Source organism: Vespa velutina, chromosome 12 (assembly GCF_912470025.1).
Source record: "Vespa velutina chromosome 12, iVesVel2.1, whole genome shotgun sequence".
In the NCBI taxonomy this organism is placed as follows: Eukaryota; Metazoa; Arthropoda; class Insecta; order Hymenoptera; family Vespidae; genus Vespa; species Vespa velutina.
In genome coordinates this window covers 3,759,165-3,786,684 of record NC_062199.1, presented here as the reverse complement: position 1 = coordinate 3,786,684, position 27,520 = coordinate 3,759,165, and the positions used below count along the sequence as shown (strand labels likewise).

The 27,520-nt window shown below is 25.4% G+C and overlaps 1 protein-coding gene across 15 annotated transcripts; it reads left to right on the top strand.

Moving 5' to 3' along the window:
* The first annotated feature begins 168 nt into the window (after nucleotides 1-168).
* Nucleotides 169-27,520, top strand: LOC124953471 (receptor-type guanylate cyclase daf-11). 15 transcript variants are annotated; one of them, XM_047504893.1, is made up of 18 exons: nucleotides 170-565; nucleotides 747-1,040; nucleotides 1,842-2,702; nucleotides 4,128-4,457; nucleotides 7,658-7,922; nucleotides 12,926-13,023; nucleotides 16,660-16,812; nucleotides 21,985-22,110; nucleotides 23,122-23,361; nucleotides 23,828-23,956; nucleotides 24,068-24,197; nucleotides 24,409-24,531; nucleotides 24,666-24,755; nucleotides 26,026-26,149; nucleotides 26,444-26,662; nucleotides 26,829-26,920; nucleotides 27,084-27,213; nucleotides 27,367-27,520. In XM_047504893.1, the coding sequence occupies exons 4-18, from the start codon at nucleotides 4,438-4,440 to the stop codon at nucleotides 27,375-27,377; spliced, it is 1,950 nt and encodes a 649-aa protein (XP_047360849.1). In that variant the 5' UTR covers nucleotides 170-565; nucleotides 747-1,040; nucleotides 1,842-2,702; nucleotides 4,128-4,437; the 3' UTR covers nucleotides 27,378-27,520. The 15 variants fall into 15 exon arrangements, with proteins under 15 accessions (XP_047360862.1, XP_047360849.1, XP_047360851.1 ...); XM_047504901.1 differs by lacking the exon at nucleotides 1,842-2,702 and adding an exon at nucleotides 6,521-6,666 and having other exon boundaries at nucleotides 172-565; nucleotides 4,368-4,457; XM_047504895.1 differs by lacking the exon at nucleotides 1,842-2,702 and having other exon boundaries at nucleotides 926-1,040; nucleotides 4,368-4,457.

Here is a 27,520-nt window from a genome sequence, read left to right as displayed (position 1 = left end):
GGTGAGATGGGGAGGGAAACAAACAAAATAAATAAATAAATAAAAACTAAAAAAAAAAAAAAAAAAAAAAAGAAATAAATAAATGCATAATAAAAAAATGAATAAATAAAAGAAACAGATTTAATTTCATACGGAGATATTTTTAATGAATGAATAATAGCAAGAAATAAAATAAAACGAAAGAAAGAAAGAAATAAAACAACGTAAAGAGAAAAAAGATGATGAAGAAGAAGAAGAAGAAAAAGAAGAATAAGGGCAAATAAATTGGAAGGGAGAAGAAGCTATGATACGAGATGGTAACCTTCAACAAAGTTCGAATAATACGGTAGGGTGTCGTGGATGCGCATTGGCTTAGTAACTCCCCCGTATATGATGTTGTTAACGCGCATCCTCTAGATTTTCCGACCACGACCGTCAGTATGCGGTCGTGCATTCCACGCGGGCACACCTGTTTGCTCTCTCTTCCTATAGTATTATTTCAACGCGACTATGTTCACGCATTGACATACGTGTTAGGGGTATAACATATACAGAGAGACATAGAGACTTCTCTTCGTTAGACAAGGTCGCTAAGCTTTCATTATCTTGTTTCTCTCTCACTCTCTCTTTCTCTCTCTTTCTCTTTCTCTTTATCATGTTAATGGAGAATGAGATAAATTATCTGATAATTAAGGATAACTAAATATATATATATATATATATATATATATATATATATATATATATTTATTTATTTATTTATATAGATATTCTATTTAGATGTATTATTTACCTATATAGACAAATAGAAAGATAGAGAGAGAGAAAGAGAGAGAGAGGGAGAGAGAAATAGATAAATAAATAAAAAGAAAAAGAGAAGAGGGAGAGAGAAATATGCAGAGATGGATAGATAAATAGATGGATAGATAGATAGACGAATTTATAGACGGGCAGAAAGAAAGAGACTGAAAAAGAGAGAGAAGGATAGATTTAGTCGAGAAAGAGGAACGTCCTCGTGACTTCAACCACGTGTCTTCTCTCATCTTTCTCGTCATAGACGCGTAAGAGCAATTTTCTCTTTATTGATACTTCGTGTCAAACTCCCCTCTTTTACTCCGTCCCCGTAAGTGTGTCTTCTTCTTCAACTTCTTCTTCTTCTCTTCTTCTTTTTCTTCTTCTTTTTCTTCATCTTCTTTTTCTTTTTCTTGATGGATGTACATATATCTTAACGGGGTTATCAAACGAGAGTAAGAAAGAACTTACATGTGTTTTCTCGAGTACTTAGTTTTATTTCTTTCCTTATATCATCTTGAAATTCGATTTAATCCAGGATCTATGGATCACGCTTTATCCTCTCCTTCTTTTTTATTTCCTTGATTAATTTTTTTTTTCTTTTTTTCTCTTTTTTCTTTCCTTATTCTTCTCTTTTTTTCTTTTTCTTTTTCTTTCTTTTTCTTTCTTTTTTCTTTCTTTTTTTTTTTTTTTTTGCTTTTTTAACTTTCCATCGCGTACGATCTCATCCTTGTTGTTTCATGTATAATCCTGCATATGATATTATTGCATTTTATTAATCTGACATTAGAATGAATGAAATTTAAATCTAATCGATAACAATCAATTTTGATATTATTTATTCGTTTTGAAATATTAGAAAATTATTAAATCGATATGAATTTTCCTCGCATCTTCTGTGTATCATTTATTTTCTATATAATTCTTTTATACGATAATGTACTGTCGATTGTTTAGATTAGATGTTTTAATATTTAAGTATTTAAACATCTAAATGTTAAATATTTAAATGTTTAAATATATAAAAATGATATATCTTTTCTTATTCTTTTTCTTCTTCTTTCATTAAGGAACAAATTAAACGATCGATAGAGTATCCTTACAATATTTATGTTCCCTCTCTATATCGTGCACGTATACAAGTGATTCTGTTAGCACGTGCTTGTTCGTTCTTTCTCTCTCTCTCTCTCTCTCTCTCTCGTGTTCGAAAATATGCACATACCTTCATAACCATGATACGTGCTATATATATATATATATAGTACTCGGTGACAGTTACAATTGATTTTTCACTTCCATTCCACTTAAACATTGGAGTTTTTTATATTTCAATCAATAAAAAAAATACAAGTGCGTTTGTCATATATTTGTAAAAAAAAAGAAGCATTTTATATATATATATATATATAAAATACAGAAAATAAGTCCAAAGTTCTTAGATGATTTTAAAAATCAATTACTCATTTTCAAGACTCTTTGTATTAATGTTTTCTTTTTTCTGGATTGTAAAAAAATTTCCTAGATTTACAATTTAACAATTTGAAAAAAAAAAGTTAAAAAAAAGAAGTTCATTTGAAGGGTCCGAGAAAGGTCACATAAAGGATTTTTTGGCCTACCCTATATTATTGATCGTTCGAATTTATTTATTCTTATTAAATCAATCTCTTATAAAATATTATTTTCGATCAATAAATATGTGCGTGCGTGCCTGCGTGCGTGACTGCATGCGTGCGCGTATGCGTGCGTGTATGCGTGCGTGTATGTGTCCATGTATATAATAACGAGTATCTAATTGAGATCTTAATTAATTGCAATCTCGATGGTTTCCTCATCTTCCTCGTTGACAAATCAATAATCAATGACCGAATAGTACAGTGAATAACAATTGTGTACGTAGATATTATATAACACACCTGTGATATCGAGTTGACGTAGGTATAATAATTATTTTGTTAAAGTAGGTATATATATATATATATATATATATATATATATATATGTATATATGTATATATATTTAACGAGATACGTATTGAGTTGTATAATTAATAAAATATTATAGTACACGTTCATTAAAACGACTAGAACAGACGTGAAATTTCCTTTATAAGTATCGTGATATCGTTATCATTGTTATTAGTAATATTTTTTATTCGTTGCTCGTGAAAAATGTGATAATTTTTGACGGGGTTGACTTTTTTCTTTTTTTTTTTTTTGCTTTATAAAGAGACGAGATTAAATTAATAATTTTGTAATAAATTTTGTATTTTTTTTTGTTTTATTTCTTCAATTAATTTGACAGTATAAATATTGGTAATAATATAATTAAAAAAAAAAATTCTCCTTCTTCGGGATATAATTTTTTTTACAAATTTTTGTTACAAAGATATTCTCTTTATTGTTAAACAAAATAAAAATAAAAAGGAGAAGTATTTTGAAAGACAGTACTATATTCTTATAATCGATATATTTTTTTTCATCCAAGTAAAACTCTTTCAGATGATATCGGGAAAATAAGATTTCTTTCCATACCACATATAAAATATATCAAGGAAAATTATATATGTATATTTTTATTTACTAAAGCTTTTGTGTTTTTTGTTTATTGAAACGTAATTTACAAAAATTTTTATTATAATAATTACGCAAGGATATAAATAAATGGATAGATTAACACGGATAGTATATTAAAAAAATTTTCATATTGACAAAAATTTACGAAGAACAAAGAATTACATTGCAATAATAAATAAATAGTTTAAACAAAATTTTTCCTCTTATATAAATAATATTTCAGTAAAGAAGAAATAAAAAAAAAACATGTAAAACAAGAAAAGAAAATATGACTGAAAACTGACTGAAAAATAACTAAAAATAAACAATTCCAAAAAAATAAAAACAAACAATTTCAAAAAAATAAAAAAGATAAAAAAATAACTGATTACATCATATGTTATACACACATATATATATATATATATATATATATATATATATATATGCGCACATATATACGTTGTGTATTTTACATTATTCAAATTTTAAATAATAATTACATACTTATAATTTTTTTTCTGATATTCCTCCTATTGTTATTTAAAGTTTAAAAATAAAATAATAATAATAATATATAAATGATATTTAATCGAGTAATTAACAATGTAAGAATTCTGCATATTTTATACGTCCATAGAGATAGGTGTTGTATTTCGCAAAAAAAAGACAATATGATAGTAAAGAGAGAAAGAGAGAGAGAGAAGGAGAGAGAGAGAGAGAGAGAGAGGGAGAGATATCTTGAGATCTTGAGATCTTGAGATCTTGAGTGACACGTTCTAAAGTCTAACATATGTTATAAGATTGCAGTTCATATATAAAACACACACATACTTACAGTCGTAGCCATTGAGATGATTTTATGGTGGCCCCTTCCTTGTCTATATGTACCTTTATGTTGAGCTTGAATGTGAATGGACAGAGAGATAGATAGATAGATAGATAGTTAGAGAGAGAGAGAGAGAAAGAGAGAGAGAGAGAGAGAGAGAGAGAGAGAGACCTTCTCGATGAGATAATACGACCGGCTGTGATATGCCATTCAGGCCCGAACTCGGGACCGTCGAATTGTGAGAGAGATCGAGAAGCGAGGGTGGACACACATCAGTTGCGATCATGCTCACCATAAAAAACGAGTGAGTATAAAAATTAATATATATATATATATAAATACGTATTTATATATATATATATACACAAATACATATATATTTAACGAGCTTGTCACTCTTGGATTCGCAAAATTCAAATAAAATATCTATCATTTTCCCGCTCATTTCTGTTTTTTTTTTTTGCTTCCTACTCCTTCTTTCTTTGATTCATTGTATCTCTATCTCTTTCTCTCTCTCTCTCTCTCTCTCTCTCTCTTTCTCTCTTTCTCTCTTTCGCTTTATCCCTCTTTCTCCATCTTTCTTTTTCCCTCTTTCTTCGTCTCTCTTTCTCTTTCTTTTTCTCTTTCTTTTTCTCTTTCTCTCTCTCTCTCTCTCTATATATATATATCTCCCCCCCACCCTTCTGTTATCCCTCCCTCGTAGGCGCTATTATCGATCTTACATGCTTCGCTTGCCACCTCACTTTTTATAAGACTTAATTTTTATTTGATAATGAACGAACAGTAAACAACGAAATTAGACAAAATAATCAATAATGATTCCTTTATTTCGGATGTTATAAACAGATAATTAGTAGATCTCTTCTTATTATTCTCTCTCTCTCTCTCTCTCTCTCTCTTTCTCTCTCTTTCTCTCTTTTCTTTTCTTTCTTTCTTTCTCTCTTTGTTCTCTCTCATTTTAATTATCCAATATCGGCAAGGTTATCTTTATCGATTTGTTTAGTTATGGTTTACGGTATTTTTATGGTATGACTTTTTTAATATACTAGACATTTAAAAATGGTACGATCTTTTTTTTTGTATTTTTTTCTTTTCTTTTTTTTTTTTTTTTTTTTTTTTGTTAAATATTCCGATCGATACATGGTCGATTAAAACTTCTTAATTTGGGGCAAAAGTTCCTAAATGATTTTAAAGATCAATTACTCTTATCCGAGTCTTCGTAAGCTTTTTGCAATTGGATTTGTAGTTTTACAATCTGAATACACAAAAAAAAAAAAAAAAGAAGAAAAAGAAAAACGATTTGCTCGAAAAAAGTAGTTCGAAAAAGTGTAATCGATTTTTAAAATCATCTAAAAACTTTTTGGAGTTCTCTCATTCATTCTGTTGCTCATGCTATACACGTTTCGATTTGTTCACTTTGTATATTATTTTTTCTTTTTATTTTGCTTATCGAATCTAACGAGTAACGAAATCGTCATTGTTAAGAAATCATATTAAATTAAAGTTTTTCTTCTAAATTTAGAAAAAAAAAATTCTTTTTTTATATCTTACTGTAAACTTAATTTTTCAATATTTTTTCAATATGATCGTAAATGTCACATATTTCTAGACATGATTTCTTTTTTTTTTTTTATTTTTTTTTTTTTTTTTTTTTTTTTTTTTTTTTTTGTAGAAATTATGTTTGTGTAAACACACAGACAAAGAGACATTTAAAAAAAAAAAAAAAACAAAAACAAAAACAAAAAAAACAAAAAAAAATACGAAAACTATATAATTATTTTTGTTGAACTTTATTTGCGTGTTGTACGTCAATATTACAAATGAAAAAATAAAAAGTGAATTGTTTTCTTTCGAAAGAAGAAAGTCGTATTTTTCACGATTTACTTTTCATAGAAATCAAAGTGTCTGTTTTCTTATATCAAGAGATGAGAGAATCGGAAGGGAGAGAGAGAGAGAGAGAGAGAGAGGGAGAGAGAGAGAGAGAGACGGAAAGAGTTAGAAAGAGATAGATAGAGATAGAAAAAGAGAGAGAAAGGTGCATATCTTTTTTCTCTCTTCCCTTTCAATTTGTTTTCTCAAAAGGTAAGAAAGAAAGAAAGAAAGAAAGATGGAAAGATGGAGAAATTATTCTATATGAAGCATAAAATGCGAACGATGAAAAGAGATAGAGGGACTCTACTAATTTTTCTTTTCACCTAACACACACACACACACATACACACACGCGCACACACACACACACACACACACACACACACATAAAGACTGATGTGTTGTTAACATCACGCACAATCAGTTGCCATTGAAAACATTACCAATCTACCCTTTCAACTCTTCTTTTCGCTATTTTTCTTTCCTACGGGATAGAGAACGACGACACAAGACGTATCCTGTTATTTCGACGTTCTCTTGGTAAATCTAAAAAGAAAGAAAAAAAAAAAAGAAAAAAAAAAAAGAGAGAAGAAGAAAAAACGTGACGATATATTAAGAGCAAAATTAAGAACGAGTATCGCGTAAGTTTAATATTAAACCATTTATTGTGTTGTCCTTTTATATTCTACGTGTAATTTATTTTCTTTTTCTTTTCTTTTTTTTTTCTTTTTTTATTTTTTCTTTTTTTTTTTTTAGGTGCTTCTCGCACAGCAGCATGCTCTGTAATTGTAATTAAATGTAATTAATATGATCAATTAGGATGCCTGTTTCTCGAATATCGTATATCTTTTTATTTTTTGCTTGTAATATGAAACACGTCTTAAATATTACATTAAAAAAAAAAAGATCGTCTAACGATGTTTTTATTAATTGTAATTTTTTTTCCTTTCTTTTCTTTTTTTTATTTATTTATTTATTTATTTATTTATTTTTTTTTTTTTTTCTTTTATTATTATACCTTTCCAAAGAATCATTCATATTGTAATAAGAAAATCATGTAATATTTTTATTTCTACATTTTTGTTTAATTCGTTTTCGAATAAAAATATTCGATCGAATGTGATTTTTTTCGAATTTTTTTTTTTTTTTTTTTTTTAATTTCTTCGATTTAATTTTTTGTAATTTTTTATTCAATAATTCATCGATTGTAACAAGAATGTTATATAATTTTTATCTGTACTTTTATATAATACTGTTCGTAATGAAATGTTAATTAAATACGATATTTTATATCTCCTCTTATTATTTTTATTTAATCTTTTTGTTTAAATTTAAATTTCCATTCGACTTCATTGATATGGAAGAAATAAGAAAATCAAATAATTTTTATTTATCACTTCAACGTAACTCAATTATATTACCAATACTTTTACTAGTAATAGTTAATGTAATTTGGTAGTGATATTACATTTTACATTAATTTTTATACAAATTTGTTTCTTTTTTCTTTTATTTTATTTTTTATTTTTCGTGAATTGAAAATCTGTACAAGAGAAAATAATTTTCTCCGATAAAATATACGATTGAATTAAATTTACAATAATTAATGTACGAATGTATAAATAATTGCAGCATGTCACCGCGTAACGGATCCTGCGTGGCAGAGATAAGCTCGGTAAGGAGTCTTTCATCGGAGGATGTGTCGGCAAAGGCAAATCGTAAGAAATCCTGTTGGGCACGTGCCACGGATCCTGCGAGTCGTCGTGGCCGAAGGATTCAATTGTTGCAAATGTTGGTACTACCGTTCATACCGATCCTAGCTTTGATCGTACAAACTGCCAATACGCTCCACGACATATTGATTTATCGGCAGGAAGTATCGGACATCGAAACACAGGTTTGTAGTTTCTTCTTTGATATAATTTTTTCTTTTTTTTTTTCTTTTTTTTTTCTTTTTTTTCTTTTTTTTATTTTTTTTTCGTTATTTGATAATATAGTTTATCAAAGTTTTAATTTTATTTTTATTTTTTATTTTTTCTTTCTTTTTTTTTTCTTTTTTTTTTTTGTCTTTTTTTTAAGTCGCGAACGAAATTAAAAAGGAATACAAAAAGCGAAATAATTAGTTCTCGTCGCTTGACCGTTTTCTTTTTTTTCATCATGAACAATATACATTGTCGAAATGTAATTAAAGAGGTATGGGAAGGCATTCTTCGTTGTGTTATTTATTTATTTATTTATTCACTTTTCCGTCAAATTATTTTTCTCAAGCGTTTTTAAAAAAAAAAATTATGAACGGCATAAACTGTAATTATTTTCAAAATTATTAATAATATATGAAATAAATAAATTCTGAAGCGACAATGTACGATGTTTCATTACGATTTTACAATTGAATATTTTGCAAAGACACGTATAAATTTAAATTAAAAGATTTAAAAAAAATTTGAAAAGATTTTGAAAGGCACATTTTTATATTCTCTTATTCTTGTCACGAAACGAAAACGAATTATTTTTCCTTTCTTTTTCTTTTCCTTTTTTAATTATAGGTCGCGAATTGAAAAAAAAAAACTTCATTCTAAAAACCACGTCCAAGTGTTATTAATATTTCCTTTCTCTTCTTTTTCTTTTTCATTATTTTTTTTTTTTTCTTCTTTTTAATTCATTCGCAATCATATCGAATTTTAATTCCAATGCGTTAACAGATGAAAGAACGATAAGCAAAAGAAAAAAAGAAAAAAAAAAGAAAAAAAAAAAAAGAAAAAAAAAAAGAAAAAAAAATAAGGTAAACAAAAAAATACGAGACTAACTTCGCAAACAAATCGATAATGAACCAACTAAATTGGCAATTATGTCTAATTACTATTATACACGTAGAGAGTATCTTAACGAACTTATGTAGATGTGCATACGCGTATGTGTATGCATGGTGTCATATAACAGGGACGAAGAGGTGAAGGGTAGATAATCGTGTATATATAGCATACAATTAGACAGAATAGGAGTAATTCCTAGATATCGATTGAACCAACTAAAAATAACGAGTGAACGGTAAATATTCCACGCCTATATATGTATGTACCTACTCGATAAAGTGGACATAATACTACCAACATTAGTTCTAATATTAAAGATATTTTCATTTCTCCATCGTTCTTACTTCTATAATTGTATATTTTTTAATGACTTATGATTTTCATCTCGAAATGAAAGAAAAGGAAGAAAAGTATATTTTTTTTTTTTATTATCGAACATATCTGCATATATATAATATATAAGATTTAACGTTTTATTAAAAAATTTCATTGCTTTTAAATGATATATTTTTTATGTAAGGATAAAAAAAGAAGAAAAGATAAAATGAATGAATAAATGAATTTTATTATTTATAAAAATTCGTATTGTACATATGAATAATGTTAAAAAAAATTGAATAATTTCATTATCGTCATATATTGATAATTTTTTTTATTGGAAATATTGCATGCTCTATTGGTAATTTTTATTGGAGGATAAAAAAAGAAGTAAAAAAGAAAAAAAAAAAAAAGAAAAAAAAGAAAAAAAGAAAAAAAAGAAAAAAAAAGAAAGAAGGGGAAAAAACAAAAAATTGTATTTCATTAAAAAAACATTGATTGTTATAGTTTATTTAATTTATTAAATTCTATCGATGCTATAATTCTAAAAATAATATTTGCATAAAAATAAAATTATATTATCAAACAATATTATAATGCCACATTTTAAAAGAAAGATAATTATTCGTCGAATATATATATATATATATATATATATATATATATATATATATATATATATATATATATAATAAATGCACTTCTCTTGTATCGAATTACTATTTGAGAAACATGATTACTAGGAGTAGAACAGGAAAGATAGGAAAGCATAAATGCATCGATGTCCTCGTTCTCGTGCTTATCAAACTTAGTTTCCTTCGTCATCAGTATTATCACTGTCGGTCCACGCATAAGTGCCTTCGAGTTTGATGTGTTACTCATTTTTGAATAATTTAACTATGAACAAATTTCAGAACAAATTTCATGAAATTTTCCTTTTGGAAAATTTACTTCGATGATAGACGATAAAAATACTTCATTCTTTTTTTTTTTTTTTCTTTTTACATGTAAATCATGCAAAATCAAGCTTAATATAACAATTTTTTCTATTATTTAATTAATGCCATTACTTATGGGTTTTTTTTTTTTATGAACAATCTTCTTTTTCTTTTTTAGTTCTCTAAATATTTAAGTGTTTCAATTTAAAAAAGAAAAATCCTCTATGTATAGGCACATGATGTATGTGATATTGTGATATATTATATATTATATATTATATATTCCTATCTTTTCTGTTTTACTCCTAGTAATCATGTTTCTCAAATAGTAATTCGATACAAGAGAAGTGCATTTATTATATATATATATATATATATATATATGTATATATATGTGTAATAAATATTGACAAAGCAATTTTACTTCAACATGCTACTTCAGCCTACCATAAAAGTATCCGGTACTCTATCCTGTCCGCTCTTTTTCTTTCTCTCTCTCTCTCTCTCTCTCTCTCTCTCTCTCTCTCTCTCTCTCTCTCTCTCTTTCAGTATGTGCTTTACAATTAGTTCCCTTCCCTTTCGGAAGTTACATCGACAGAGAACTCCAGCCATTAGTCGCGATGCTTTCCAAAGTGCATGTAGCACGTACGTAAACATAGTTAATTTCACAAAAGATCCATTAGAATACGGTCATACAACTGTTAGAATACAGTTACACAGCTGTCGAGATTTTTATTTATTTTCCATTTTTTTATTCTATTTTATAATTTGTCTATTAATTAATTTTGTATCTTCTTCTATTTCTCTATTTTTCTTTTATTTATTTCTTTTATTTCTTAATTTCTTTATTTTTAATTTCATTTCACTCACACCGAAATTAATGTACCGATAAACAAAAATAATTATAATACAATTAGGCTTCGTACATCGCACGAAGATTCATTTAGTTTGTAATGTTGTCTCATAAAAAATATTACTAAAAATAAATTTGAAAATAAATACGAAAAGAGAAACAAATAAAAAAAGAAAAGAAACAAAATAAATTTTGTCATGATACTTATAATTTATTTAATATGTTATATTTATCAAAATATAACATATTAAAGCTAACTATGAAAGAGTAATATAAAGTTCCGTATATATTTATATATATCAATGTAAACTGAATATATGATTATTAATAATTATTTTTTCGATCAAAAAAAAGAATATGCTTATTAATTATTTATCAATTTTTATATAATTCTATAAGTCTGAATGTATTTTTCTTTTGTATTTTATAAAAAATAAGACAAAATTATAGTCCATAAAGAATTGTTTATAAAAATTGTTTATAACAAATTGTTAATTAATTTTTTTAATACTTTAAAAAAAAAATAGAATAAAGAAAATTCTACTCTTTAAAATAATGTTTGATTCGTATCTCTACGACTTTTTAATTCTGGAAATATTTCCATATAAATGGGAAACATTTATATTGACTCACTGACCTATATAATTTCATTCAAATTTGCTTAATGACACACTGACCTAAAAAATTCCGAGAATTTACGTGTCCTTACTATTGCTTCTACTAACTACTATTGCTTACGAACGAGTTGTAGTATTTAAATTATGAATGAAATCTTTCGATGGCGATATCTTCGGAATGAAAAATCGTAAAGACTTGAAAGAAACACCGTTTTCAAATGTAATTCATTCTTTATTTATTTTAATATCGTAATAATATCGTTATAATAAAATCGATTTTATTAATAATTTTTATGATTGAATTTAATGTGCATATATATATATATATATTTTTTTTTTTTTCGTAATAAAAACGTAACTATAATGAAATCATTTAAATTTTTATTACGATTATGTAAATTTTATATTGTTTATTTAAAATAAGGGATAAAAAATCTATTGATAGTCGTCAACTTAATAAAAAGAAAAACTTTTTTTTTGTCATAAGGATATAATTGAAATATCTCCTAAATTAATTATTTTTCAACATACATGGGTTAATACTAATTTTTTTTTTTTTATATAAAATGTCAAGCCGCATCGATTAATGCAATCAAAAACTCATGATACCATTTTAAAAAAACTCGGCTGACATTTATATGACCTTTATGAGTCTACCTAAAAAAAAAAAAAGAATTATTGTCATTTTATGGTCTCTTCCGTACCGTAAGATTTTTTTCATATTTCTGAAAAAAAGGGAGATATTCAAGACGATTAAAATTACTTTCCCACCTTGTATATACATATATATAATATTACATTAAAAAATATAAAACGTTCTATAAACAAATGTTTACATACTTCGATCAATTATATTGCAATATCTTGATGCAAAATTTTTTTTCCAATACAGAACTTTTAGGCATATAAATAATATTATAAAAATTAGATAACACATAAAACGTCTATTTGCAGAGAAAAAGATGACAATTATTCAGTAAAATTAATTCACAGAAAAGTTCATTTCATACGTAATATTATTGTAAACTGGAATAAAAGACTCGAGGTATAGATATTAATAAATTGAATATTTCATTGTATGTATTATATACATATATATATATATATATAGATATATATAATACATTATTAATAGATTTTTAACAACAGTTTATTGAATAATGAAAATATTCATTTGTTGTATAATGTAATGTAATTATGATAACGTAATTGCAATTACGTAGTTGTGATATTGAACGATTATAACCACAAACATCATATATATATACATATACATGTATATGTATATATATATATATATATGTATACACACACACACTTATATTTATATATATATATATATATATCTTCTATCGATATAGGTAACCATAGCTACAGATTTGGGCAAAGTGGTAACCAGGATGCAACTCGAAAGATCCGAAGTAGCATTCTTTATTTATACCAATGGCAGCACTTTAAGGTATTTATTTATATACATTTATTGATTTACATTAAAATTACATTTTCTTATGAAATCGTTTAGTTATAGATTTGTTCGAACGACTAACAAATTTTGCGAGTATATGTATATCTAGTAAATAAATATAGTTCAAGGATACTTAAAAATAAATTTTATCGGAATTTCTTTTCTTTTTTAATTTTTTTTTTTCTTTTTTTTTTTTTTGATTTTATAAAAATAATTTCTTTTCCTTTTTTTTTTTCTTGTAGAAAATTCTGAAAAATTTTAATGAGGAAATAGTTCTCTATTTAACATAAATCTATATTTTAAAACATGGTAAAATATATTCATATTTTTATTTCATTATTTTCTAAACATACCTATGTATATAGTGTATATATATATGAAGTATAAACGCACTTGATTTTTTTCTTTTTGCAAATTCTTAAATATTTTAAACAAATTATTGAAAGAAAAACATTTTATCTCTTTATTCTGATAGACCTATATTGATAATTAAAACAAAACAAAAATGATGAAATTGTTTCTTCCTGAGTTTATTTATTCATTTTTTATTTATTTTCATTTTCTCTTTTCCTCGTTATTCATTAAATGTACACACATGTGTATTATAGGTATATACGGGAAAAATAATAATTTTTTTGTTTTTCTTTTTGTTTTTTTTGTAAATTCTTAATACTTTTTAGAAGAAATCGTTAAAAGAAATATTCTGATTTCGTATTATTAATAAAAATAAGATACTATTTTTACTTACATTTTTTTTCTCGTAATTATTTAATAAACTTGAAATCTTTAAAAACGACCTAATTTTCTTTTTTTTTTCTCTTTTTTTTTTTCATGTATACCTTCGTATATTTTTACCATTTCACTTAAAATCTTACTGATCGCTTGATCTCTTCTGTATATACGTGACTCACGTGAATGGAAGGAATAGTTTTATCTGAATAAAACGAAACCTTTAATGCGTCCACGAATGAAAACAAATGGAACCTTCAATGAATTTTAATCGACATCATTGCAATCCCTTTTTATTCTCCTTAAGCAAATAAAGAAAAAAAAAAAAAGAAATAAAAAAGAAAAAAAAGAGCACTATAAACTGCATTAATCATTAATTAAATTTATTTTTCAATTTCTTTGATATTACTTTTTATGTATTGTTATATAAAAAATAAATACATCATTAATTACTACTATTGCATTCGTTTATACTACTTTTTATACTTTATCGTATTAATACTTTAATACTTCAAAATAAAAAATACATTTAGTTAAGAAGTAAACATATTGAATTAACAGATTTAAATGAAATTGCTATAAAATAATTATTATAATATTTATTTATATATTTATTTATTTTCTCTTTCTTTAAACAATTGTTTTCATACGACATACCAATGACAAAGTTTTTAATTTATTACATATAATAATTACATTATTTTATAACATTTTTTTATATAAATACTAATATTTTCTTTATTATATTATAAATAAATAAATAAATATATATATATATAACATTGTTTTTAATATTTAAAAATTTTTTTTGAACTAATTGTCTGAAATATAATATGCTTAATTAAATGAATTGTTTGGAAAATATTATAATATTTATTTGTACTTTTTTATATGTTATCAAAAGCAATGTTTAGTTTATTATATAAAATATCATTGATTATTATGTAACATCCTTCCATATTATTTTATAAATTATTAAGTTTAATATTATATATGTATGTACGTGTATAGATAACATTTTTATTATATTAATAATTTTTAAACAAACAGGCTAAAATAACATATTTAATTGATATAGCTTCGATAATGTCATATTTATTTATAGTTTTTAAAATTTTTATGTACATCAGTAAAGACACAAACTTTATTTTATTTTATATAATACAAATTACATTATTACGTGTACAATTTTTTTTTCTTTTTGTATATGTTGTACAATTTTTATTTATTTTTATTATTATTATTATTATTATTATTATTATTATTATTATTACTATTATTATTATTTCTATATAATTAAAAGATATAAATAAATTTAAATGTTAAAAAAATAATAATTGTTTATAAAAAAAAAAATTCGTGTGATTAAAATTTTAACTTTAAGGCAAAGTTAATGATTATTATTAATTATTATTATAATGAGATTTAAATAAAAGATGTATGATTGTCTTTTTGAATGATAAAGAAAAAGTAATAATTGTTCATAAGAAAAAAAATTTTTCGATAATGTTTTAACGAAGACGAAATGGAAAATGTAAAAACAGTTTTCTTATTGATCGATTTCTATTCAAAGTAGAATTTTTATCTCACAATCTGTAAACATTGGATTCGTATGATGCATATTGGACCGTCGAAGGCCCTACACTCGATTAAAACTTCACGATCAGTGAATCGTGCTTTATTGACCCGACCCTTCTGCTTCGATTCTTTCGCGCGAGCAACGTGTTAATCATCGAGATTGATTAAATAATTTACGATGTCAATTGAAACGAGAATATTTACATATATTTTTTGTTTTTGGTTATTTTCTTTTTTTTTTCGAATTCTTTCTTCGCCAATAAATTAATTATTATATTGCCTTTTTTTAACTTTTCATTATTTCTTTTTTTTTTTTTTTTTTTTTTTTTTTTTTATTATTATTATACATTAAACCATACAAAATATCGTTCAGATTTTATTTAACAGCTCAGTGAGTTTTATTTAAGTGAAAAGTGTCAGGTTTTTCTTTATGTACAATTATTATTTATATTTATTGTTTTCATAAATATTTCTTTTATTATTATTTTTAATACATCATATATATAATATTTAATATATATATATATATTATCATTTAAAATATAAGACATATACTATATGTATTAAAAATATTATTTGAAAAAATGTATTTATGTGTGTTCTTTTAAAATGACAAAGTAAAAAATATTATTCCTAAATAATTACAAATACACGATACTAGTAATTACTATTTTATAATTTTAAAAAAGAAAGAAGAAAAATAAAAAAAGAAGTATTTCAACTTAAAGAAAAGCAATAAACACGTAAAGTTTAAATTGCAAAAGTTTAAATTGCAATGTGGAAGTAAAAAAAAATATTTTTAAAAGTTATAATAACTATTTTATTTTTATTCTTTGCAAATTAAAGGAAATATTCTTTTAATTTAAGTACGTACGATAGTGAAGGACGTATTAGGGACAATATATAATCTCCCCTCCCAAAAAAAATGAATAAATAAAAGAAAAACTTGGTCAAGTGGAAATGATAAGTCACATATACATACATGCGGGCGCTTGCATATATATATATATATTATATATACATACACACACACACACACACATAGTAAAATTTTGTCCTCTTAACGCAAAATTAATTATAAATTAAATTTTATTTTTATTAAATGAAAAATTTTTTGTTAATAAAAAGAAAAAAAATATATATATATAATGAACATAACTCTTTTAGTATATTTAATACATTGTACGTCATTATTGCAACTATTTTTTTATTCTTTTATTTTTTTATTTTTTTTTTTTTAATTCGACACGCCTCAGTCCCTTTCGTTTTTTATATTGGCTCACATTAACTTTCTCTTTTCTTTCTTGTATCTCTTTTTCGAAGGTCCAATCTGACACAAAGATTCGCTATAACCGATCATGCTCTGCATAATATGACAACCTGGCCCTTGGTTTCCGTCCCAAGAGACGAAAGCAAGACGCAAACATACGATGTTGTTAGCAAGGAAGCCTTTCAAGCACGGCTCGAGGATTTCAGGTAAATCAAAGTTACTAAATTTTTTTTTGCAAAAATGTATTACAGAATTTTCTTTTTTTTTTTTTATCGAGAACAAAATTTTGTTTATTTTGATAGGATAGAAAGGAGAAACTAAGAAGGAAAATAATTGACTAGGATTATAAATGATATTTGATAAAATTCGAAACCAAAAGGAAAAAAAATATTGAATTTTTTTTCTTTATTTTTTTTTTGTTTTGTTTTGTTTTGTTTTTTACATACAGAATAAGTGAGCCAAACGTTTTCAAGTGATTTTAAAAATCAATCAATCTTTTTCTAATAATACGAGAATAATTTTATCTTTTAGATTGTAACAAATGTTACAAGTCTCGGTCGTAATATTTTCAGAAAGAAAAAGAAAAAAAATTAGCCCAAAAGGTCTCGACAAAGAGTAATTAATTTTTTAAATCATCTAGAAACTTTTCGCCGACCTAGGAACTTTTGATCCTGTTTATGTATGTATAATTGGTTATGACGTCAAAGAAGAGTAATGCTTTAAGGGCCAATTCGACCAAGCTCGGTTAACTTTAATCGACGATTAACTCGATTAGCAATATAGCAAACAGTTATCCTTTTAGCTGTGTGACGTTCTTGATCTATATTTTTGTGATATCAATAATCATTTTAAAAATTCTTTACATTATATGGAAGAAATAAAATATTAATGAAAATAAGCTAAGAGAATGTATATAACCTATATTTCTATACTATATGTAAATCTTTTCTAAATGATTATGGATATTACGAAATTGTACGTTAATAACGATATACAATTAAAAGTTTTGTTATTCGTTATACTGTTGATCGAATTAATAGTAATTAATTAAATTTAATCGAATTCAATTAAAATTCCTCTAAAACGTTTTTTAATTCGTATCTTATTCTTAGATGTACTTCTGTGTAAAAGCAATACACTCATATGATGAACTAATGCGTGACACTCCAATCGTACATAACTTCTAATTAATAAATTGCTTATTAAGATATTACGTGCAATTGGAAAATTAGTCACGTGATTAAGGTTAGATTTCTATCATTTTGATTATTAATCATATTTTCTATAGTATTATTAATCATCACATTAATCTTTGTAAGATTACGATTCTAATCTAATTATATATGATATTGAAAAAGAAAAAAAATATTATTGGAATAAATTCTTAAACTATTTTATTGTAGAATTAAATAAATCGAAAAATTAAGGTTAGATTTTTATCGTTTTGATTATTAATCATTCTTTTTATAGAATTATCGATCATTAAATTAATCTTTGTAGAGAATACTGTTTTAATCTGATTACATCTAAGATTGTAATAATGAAAAGAAAAAAAAAATATCATTTGAATAAATTTTTTAATCATTTCGTTGTAAAATTAATTAAATCGAAAAATTAAGGTTAGATTTTTATCGTTTTGATTATTAATCATTCTTTTTATAGAATTATCGATCATTAAATTAATCTTTGTAGAAAATATTGTTCTAATCTGATTACATCTAAGATTGTAATAATGAAAAGAAAAAAAAATATCATTTGAATAAATTTTTTAATCATTTCGTTGTAGTATTAATTAAATCGAAATATTAAGGTTAGATTTTTATCATTTTGATTATTAATCATGATTTGTATAGAATTATTGATTATTAAATTAATCTTTATAGAGGATACTATTTTAATTTGATTGATGACGTAAGATTATAATAAGGAAAAGAAAAAAAATAATCATTCGAATAAATTCTTAGTTTGTTTCGTTCGTAGAACAAAATGAATATTCGATAATACGTGGAAAATTACAAGAAGAGGTAGCATTCCCTCGAGTCATCGTTCCGACACTTGTTGAATTTCCATTCATAGTACAAGTGTGTGTACACTTCTCTTCTACACCGCCAACCATTATGGCGGACATTAAAATACGATCGAAGTTAGACCTCATTTAAGTACTCTACTTAAAATACTTTATGGAAAGACACGATGGCGTATCTTTCATTACCATCTCATTACCATTATATTCTTATCTCTCTTCGCGTCTTTTTTCTTTGTTCTTTTTTTTATTTTTTCAATATTATTGTTTTTTTTACGCATAAAATATAATTGTTATTTGAATTTTCCCGGACTTTTCCATTGGTTCGTGTTAAACACATCGTTTCCAACGAATACAAAATAATATAAAATAAAGCTCGATGATAATAATAATAAAAGAGAAAAGAAATATATATATATATAATAATATATAAAAATAATATATATATATAATAATAATAAATATATATATATATATATATATATATATATATATATATATAATAATATATATATAATCGATAAAAATATGAGAAATAATTTGAAATAGTTTATAGTAATGATTCTGAAATCAAATGAGTTTCGTGAGATTTTTGTTTTATTTCATAAATTTTAATCGACGAGATATCTTAACGAAGTTCGATATAATAATCGATAAAGATGAGAAAGAATATAATGCAAGTAAACTAGAATGATTCTCAATCATTTTATATTCTTTTTGTAAAATCGTGATTATCTTTTTGATTAATAAAGGAAATTAATAATGGAACATGGTATAGTGTGTGCTATTTAAAAAAACAAAGAATAGGATCCAAACAAGAATATATATGTATATATGTATATTTAGAAAGCTATAGTAATCTAACCTAATCTAATATTATATATTATATATAAATAGTACTACTATAATACTACATATATATATATATATATATATATATATAATATAATAGCAGATAGCAAAAAAATTAGTACATATCATACCGTATTCCATAATCATATATATATATATATATATATATATGATTATGAATTGATAGGTTATGATTATATATGATACATTAAATTTCAATAGAAAATTAATTAATTAAATTTACAAATTAACGAGTAAAAATTTATTTCTAAAACAATACATAACAATATATATAACGTATAATGTAAGTAGTCGAAGAGAAATAATACAAGAGTCGATAATAGTATAACCATAGTATACCCCATAGGAGAATATTTATAGAAAGCACGTTTTTCATTCCGCCGGAATGAAAAAGCTGCTCGGCTTCACAGCAGAGGCACGTATAGCCAATAAATCGATAGGACGATAAAGTATCGATATGGAAAATTCTGCCTATCATAGGCGACGGGGACGAGAGTCCGAATATCATCTTTCACATCTTGTCAAACACGATCTACATTTCGTTGGCCATGAGAATACAAACTTCATTCGTATCTCGATCACAGTAGTGTCACAATCATCAGTCAATTTTTATTTTTATTACGTAACTGTGTTATTACGTATGTGTATACACACATATTATATACATATATATATATATATATATATAAATCTCTTTTAAAAATTTTGTTATTTTTTTGTTAACATTCCATTGTATCATCGATTCATGAATCGATTGTATTTGCGGAAAAAAATTAAAATATTCCATTGACGAAATACTACTTCGCATAGTCAATTATTTTCATTGATTATTAATCTTTGTAGATTTGTCCATCAAATTAGTTTTACCTTTAAACAAATATTCTACGTAGATCGATATTAATTTCATTGAACGATATTATCCGATATCATTCCGACGAAACTTTCATTAGGTTAGAATTTCACCGTAGATCAATCGAGATCGATTAACATCGATCGAAATTCATCCATAAATCGAAATTATTTCTACATCGATAAAAATTCATTGTAGAGATATCGAACATTATTATCGTTGACTAAATTTTACCGCAGATAGAAAGTTATTTTCGTTATTAGACGTCATATTCGCCTTGATAAATTCTTCATATCGATGAGCAAAAAGAAAAATAAAAAAAAAAAAAAAGAAAGAAGAAGAAGAAGAATAAGAAGAGAAAGAGAAAAAAAAAGAAAGAAAGAAAAAAAAGGAGAAAGAGAAGAAGTAAAAGAAACAGAAAAAGAAAAAGAAGAAGAAAAAAAAGAAAAAAAAAAAAAGACAAAATGTCAATATGGCGCGGGACGAGTTATTAATTTCCATTTACGTGCATATGTACATAAATAAATATTTACTACATATATACGTACATATACATATATTTACCTACATATATATACATATATATATACATAAATATATGCATGCATGCATCACATATACACGTGCATGCGTGTTGCACACATACACACACACACACACGCGCGCGCATATGACCAGGGGGGAAAAAAGATAATGGAATGGCGTTGACGAGGCCATAAAGAGAACAACAAAGTGGTAACAGATCATTAAGTATCTTCAAGTTGCTTCGAATGAGAAAGAAAGAGAAATAAAGATAGAAAAAGAGAGAGAGAAAGAAAGAAAGGAACAGAATGAAGAAATGATAAGATCTCATTGTTAGGTACGACAAGAAAGAAGATGGTACATATTGACAGTAGATCAGAGCTAAGTACCCACGAAGGTGTAATAAATTCTCTCAAAGAAACTCCTTCGGGAGCTTTTCTCATTCCATTTTTCTTACTATCTACTATATGCATATATATATATATATATGTATGTATGTATATGTATATGTATATGTATACATGATGAGGTTGTCACGCATGAGCGCGTGACCGCTCATTTGGAGCACTTGGATGTATTTTTAGACTTTCTCTCTCTCTCTCTCTCTCTCTCTCTCTCTCTCTCTCTCTCTCTCTCTCTCTCTCTCTCTCTCTCTCTCTCTCTCTATTTCAACACATACACATACGTATATATATATTGTTCTTTGTCTCTTGTAAAGAGTTTGGCAAATAGCTTTCAATATGGCGGAATAGAGGACAATATTGTATCGTTGATGGAATTTCTTTCTTTCTTTCTCTTTCTCTCTCTCTCTCTCTCTCTCTCTCTCTCTCTCTCTCTCTTTCTATTGAAACGAAATATTAAAAAAGAAAAAGAATATACCTATGTTCAAAGAGTAGCACAAAGAGAGAGAGAGAGAGAGAGAGAGAAAATATATAGTTTCTTTTTTCTTTCTCTTTATTATTATTAATTAATATTATTATTATTATTATTATTATTATTATTATTATTATTAGGTTATTATTTTCTTATTTATTTCTTTGTGCTTACATTTTGCAAAAATAAGAAAGAATGGTAAAATATATAAGGAATAATTGCATTTTTATATTTCAGACAGAAAATAAGCTCGGAAGAGAGTAGTATAACGGAGGTGATGGCTTGGTACACAAGCGTAAATGCCGCCATGCTAGATCATTTGACCAATCAGATCAAGGAAACAGATAACAGCGGTGTATGGAGGCGAGTTCTTTTCTTTATTTAATTTATTTTTTGTTTCTTTCTTTCCTTTTTTCTTTACCCTTCTTTTTGTCTTTCTTTTATTCTTTCTTTTTTTCTTCTTATTATTAAATTTAATAACTCACATTTATATTAAATATTGGAACAATTATTTTTTTTTTTAAATATCGACTTCGATATTAGATAATGATTCTCAATGGAAGCGTCACGAAAGTTCTTTTTTTTTTTTTTTGTTTCCAATTAAATTTTCATAATATTCAAACAATCGTCGTATTATTTAATAGCAAATTTGTAAAAAATATTACTATTACTACTATTTACTATTACTACAGTAGTCAATATTGTGTCAAAAGTTTAGAACTATTGATTCAGAGAATGTAAAGGATTTTATTACGTTATTAATTAAAAAAAAAAAAAAAAAAGAAAAAAAAAATAAGAACCTCTAATTAAACTAATAAACAGAGTGGGCCAAAAGTTTCTAATATGGGCCAAAAATTTCTTGATGGTATTAAGAACTTATCAATCTTTTTCAAAACTTTTTGACCTTGTAGTTAAGTTTGTAAAGTCGTACAATCCGAAGAAAAAAAATTAGCTTAAAAAGTTCGGAAAAAGTATAATTGATTTTTAAAATCATCTAAAAACTTTTGGGTCACGCTGTACAACAAAACCAGCAAAGTAGTATTCTTTTTATCATTATTTCTCTGATTTCTTTTTTGTCTTCTTTTTCCTTTATTATTCGATCTATCTTTATCTCCTTTATATTATAAATTATTTTATATAAAATTGATTTCACATTATCGTCAACAATAGTATTAAATATATTTGATAACGTTAATAAATCTACTACGAAATATCAACAGTCATAAATGAATGTTTGCTACTGATTATTTCTTTTTTATTTTTTTTTTTTTTTTATTTATTTATTTTTGGCAATCATTGTACATACAATATGTACATAATTTTATATAATACGTCTAGCTATATAAATACATATATATCTCTTTTTATATACAGATATTTGATAGCCTTCAAAAATCTATTACGAAGCATCGAAAGTCTTGGCATCGCTTCCGTTTATGGAATCAATTATTTTGGACGTGGAATACTTTTAGGAGAAAACTATGTTAGTTATGTACGTCATGAAGCTCTAGGACGAGATCTGTTGAACGGATCCCTCACATATGTGCCTTCTTTAAAACACTTTTATATCGACCTTACTCGAACAATGTCCGACTATGGCAGGATCAAATCTAGGTATGTATAGCAGACATACACACACACGCACATACACGTACTTATATATAATTAAATCAAACAAATAATATATATATAATTATTATTATTATTTATCTTCCTGTCTAGCTATAATTTGTATAAATTTTATATATTTATACAAATATATTATTATATTATCAATATTATTTATTCTCGTTTCTCAGAATCGGTTTAGTTAGTATTTCTTTAAATTTTCGAACTAATTTTTAAATTAAATAAATAATTTTTACATTAATAATTGTTATAATTATTATTATTATTAAGAGCAAAAAAATTCGTTAGAAAATTTCTAATATTATTTAATAATTAGATACATATATATATATATATATATATATATATATATATATATCTGTATGTATAATAATTATTATTATATTATTACTATTAATAAAAATAATGAATTTGTATTTTTTTTTTCGCCCCTTCCTTTTATTAATCGCAGGCGAGATGAAATTCTTCGGAATCGAAAGCGAGAGCCTAGCGTGGAAGACGCCATTGCTTATTTTGATTCAATGGCGACCTACGTCGATGAACTACGTAAACTTCAACGCGAATTACGTCATATGATACGGTAAATTTTTTTTTCTTTCTTTTTCCTTTTTTTGTTTATTTTTTTGTCACGATCATTTATGGCAATATAACGAAATATATATCGTTTTTTTTTTTTTTTTCTTTTTTTCAGGGATTATGTTAATTCAACTTTGCAAGATGCCAGTAATAAGGAGGTTGCTGGTATAGCCATTGTTGTTTTGGTCCTAGTTGTTTCACCTATTATTATAATATTAGTACGCAATGCAGTGGCTACTATTCAAGTAAGTTAATTTTACTAAAAAAGAGGAAGAAGAAGAAGAGAGAGAGAGAGAGAAAGAGAGAGAATGTGATTCATAATGAGCAAAATTAATTAGTAAAATAAGTTTTTTTTTTTTTTTTTTTTTAAGTTAAAGTTTCATTTCATTAATACATTTAAAAAAAAAATCTATACGTGTAAACTTATACATTTCTCAAACGATATCAACTTTTTAGATGTATGCTGCCAATTTAGCGCAAAAAGCTCGTGAATTGAAGAGAGAGAAGAGAAAGAGCGACACTTTGCTCTTTCAAATGTTACCACCTAGCGTAGCTCAACAACTAAAACAAACTCAACAGGTATATTAATTTGATTTGATATAACGAAAAAAGAAAAAAAAAAAAGAAAAGAAAAGAAAAGAAAAAAAAAACAAAAACACCAAAAATATTCGATTTACGAATAAGTTAATAAATCAAGGTTTACTACGTACAAGGTGCCAGCTGAGTATTACGAAGCAGTGACCGTTTACTTCAGCGATATCGTTGGGTTTACTGAAATTGCCGCTGAAAATACACCGCTCGAGGTACAGTGCTTTTTAAAAAAAAAATTCTTTCAATTAACGTGTGATATTGTTTAATTTAAAAAGCTCGATTATGTCTAAGTATGATTATCCGCGTGATATCATAATTAAAACTCTTATTGTATCTAAATATTCAAATATTTCAATTATTCGAGTATTACGACTCAAAATTCAAATCTAAGTATCCGTATATTCGGATTTAAATCCGAGTATTCAAGTGGCTCCGATTTCGTCCAAATCTTTTATAGTGATTACTCCAAATATATATATATATATATAAAAGCTCTCCTTCATTTAGATTCTTATTACGATGAGAAGAAAAGTAAAACGATATAATATAAGAAATTTAAAGAGATTAATATATTAATATTTTATTTAACTATTATTATATGTCAAAATAATAACTTACTAATTTGATATAAGAAAACAAGTTTACTTATATATTTTCCAGGGACGCAAACATGATATAATTACGTTTACAATATTACTCCCGCAATTAAAGTAAGCGCACTTGCTGATGATATTATTTTTCTAAAGGTAAAAGGTTTTTGAAAATTTAATTTCTCTTAATTTTCGCCATATCAGGTGAAATCAAATTGTACAGAATTAGCACGGTTCCGCTAAATAAACATCTCAAATTCGATAAATACTTTTGAACATACTTTACGGTATTATTATTTTTTTTTTTTGCGAATATGAAATCTAAAAAATAATTTTTTATATGTATGTCTCATATTCTGAGACGTATCATTTATTACAGGTGGTATATTACATGAGTAATACTTTTTTCTTTTTAAACAGTAAAAGAAAATACTGTTTTTATAATTTTTCTTGTTTAATTTTATCTGACTCGAATACGAGATCCTTGTAACGAGAATACAAGAACGAAAAGGAGAATAAACTAATTAGAAATAGTGATTTGCGAATTGTATTATTTTATTACAATCGTTTGAATTGTAATCAGATCTTTGTCGTAAATTAATTATTTATTTATCAAGAATTTGGGTAAATACATTTTAATAGTAAACTTTCTAAATTTACGTCGTAAAATGATATCAATTGCATTTTCATAGAAGATTTGATTCTTCGACGTTAGTCGATCAATAAACAAATATCCGAATATATATCCAGATATTTTAATATAAATTTGATGAATATTCCAAAACTCAAATATTCATAAATTCGAATAAAAATAATAAGAGATCCCTAATGATATAATCAATATTTCATGTTTACGTTTTATTTAATTCTTAAAAATTTGTTCCTTTTTCAGGTTGTCACATTTCTCAATTCGATTTACAAATTGTTCGATGCCCGTATCGAATGTTACGACGTTTACAAGGTCGAAACCATTGGTGATTCTTATATGGTTGCTTCCGGTTTGCCAGTTAGAAATGGTACAAAATATTATTTCATGAAATTATTGAATTCTTTTTCTTTAAAAATTTTTTTCTCCTTTTTCTCCTCTTTTCTTATTTCATTTTTTGATTAATTAATAAATTATTCTTTTTTCCTTTCATTTGTCTTATAAAATGAAATTATTCTTATTCATTGTTATTTCCTTAATTTTTGTTTATTCTTTTTTTATTAAATAACTTTTTAATAATTTAATAATAATTTAATTTTATAAACGAATCGTCTATAACAATCAAGTGTCAATATTATTATTAATTATTTGTTTGTATATAAAGGTGATAAGCATGTGTCCGAGATTGCAACGATGGCTTTAGACCTATTGGCTGCTTCCTCGGTCTTTCAAGTACCGAAACGTCCCGGTGAACGACTTCAAATACGAAGTGGTGCACATACAGGACCAGTTGTGGCAGGTATCGTGGGCAGTAAAATGCCACGGTATTGTTTATTTGGTGATACGGTAAACACGGCGAGTCGTATGGAATCAACAGGCGAAGGTAACATTAACAATAATAATTTAAAATAAATTTTGTTTAATATAAAAACAAAAAATAAATAAATAAATAAATAAAAATGAGTAGAACTTTTTTTAACGCAGATGTTTTAAAATAAATGATGAATAAAATAAAGGAGAAAACACGGTAACTTAATTTTTTTTTGCAGCTTTACGGATTCACATTAGTTTAGAAATGAAAAAGGCCTTAGACGCTGTTGGAGGATTCAAAATCGAGCATCGCGGTTTGGTAGACGTTAAAGTACGTTTCTTTTTTATCTATTGATCTGTTCCAATCATAAGTGAATCATCTTTTACTTGTATTAAATCATAAATATTAAAAAAAAAAAATCTTCATTGATGATCTAACTTTAATACATAATATACACACATACATATACATATATATGTATATACATAAACAGGGGAAAGGCCTAATGGATACATATTGGTTGGAGTGTAAGGATGGTGGGATTGCAAGAGCAGCCGAGCTGGACTTGCCGTCATTCTTTGAAGATGTACGACCAGTTTTCATGCGCCGTTTACGAGAGGAAGGTAAGAAAAAAACAAAAAAGAAAAGAAAAATTACAATACTTTAATCCAAAAAATTATAAGAAAAAATCTATTGTGCGTTTGATTAAGACTAGCGATTAAAAATTTTTCCAATGAGAAATAAAATATTTTCTTGTTAAAATTGAACGATTATAGGTACCCTCTGATGCGAGCCCTACTCCCGGCGAGACCTGTGGTACATAAATCGTCCTGTACGACCTTGTATACGCCTATCTCAGCCAAATCTTATCGACCACTTGAAAAAACCTAGCCAAGGTCGTAAAAATCGACTCTCTCATCCGAATCTTCA

What these genes read in the sequence shown, in the direction of transcription:
- LOC124953471 (XM_047504898.1), top strand. Translation starts at nt 4,438, where the DNA reads ATGCTCACCATAAAAAACGA. An exon ending in GATAACAGCGGTGTATGGAG is followed by an intron (nt 22,111 to 23,121) that starts GCGAGTTCTTTT and finishes TTTTATATACAG; the next exon opens with ATATTTGATAGCCTTCAAAA. An exon ending in GCGGTTTGGTAGACGTTAAA is followed by an intron (nt 26,921 to 27,083) that starts GTACGTTTCTTT and finishes ATACATAAACAG; the next exon opens with GGGAAAGGCCTAATGGATAC.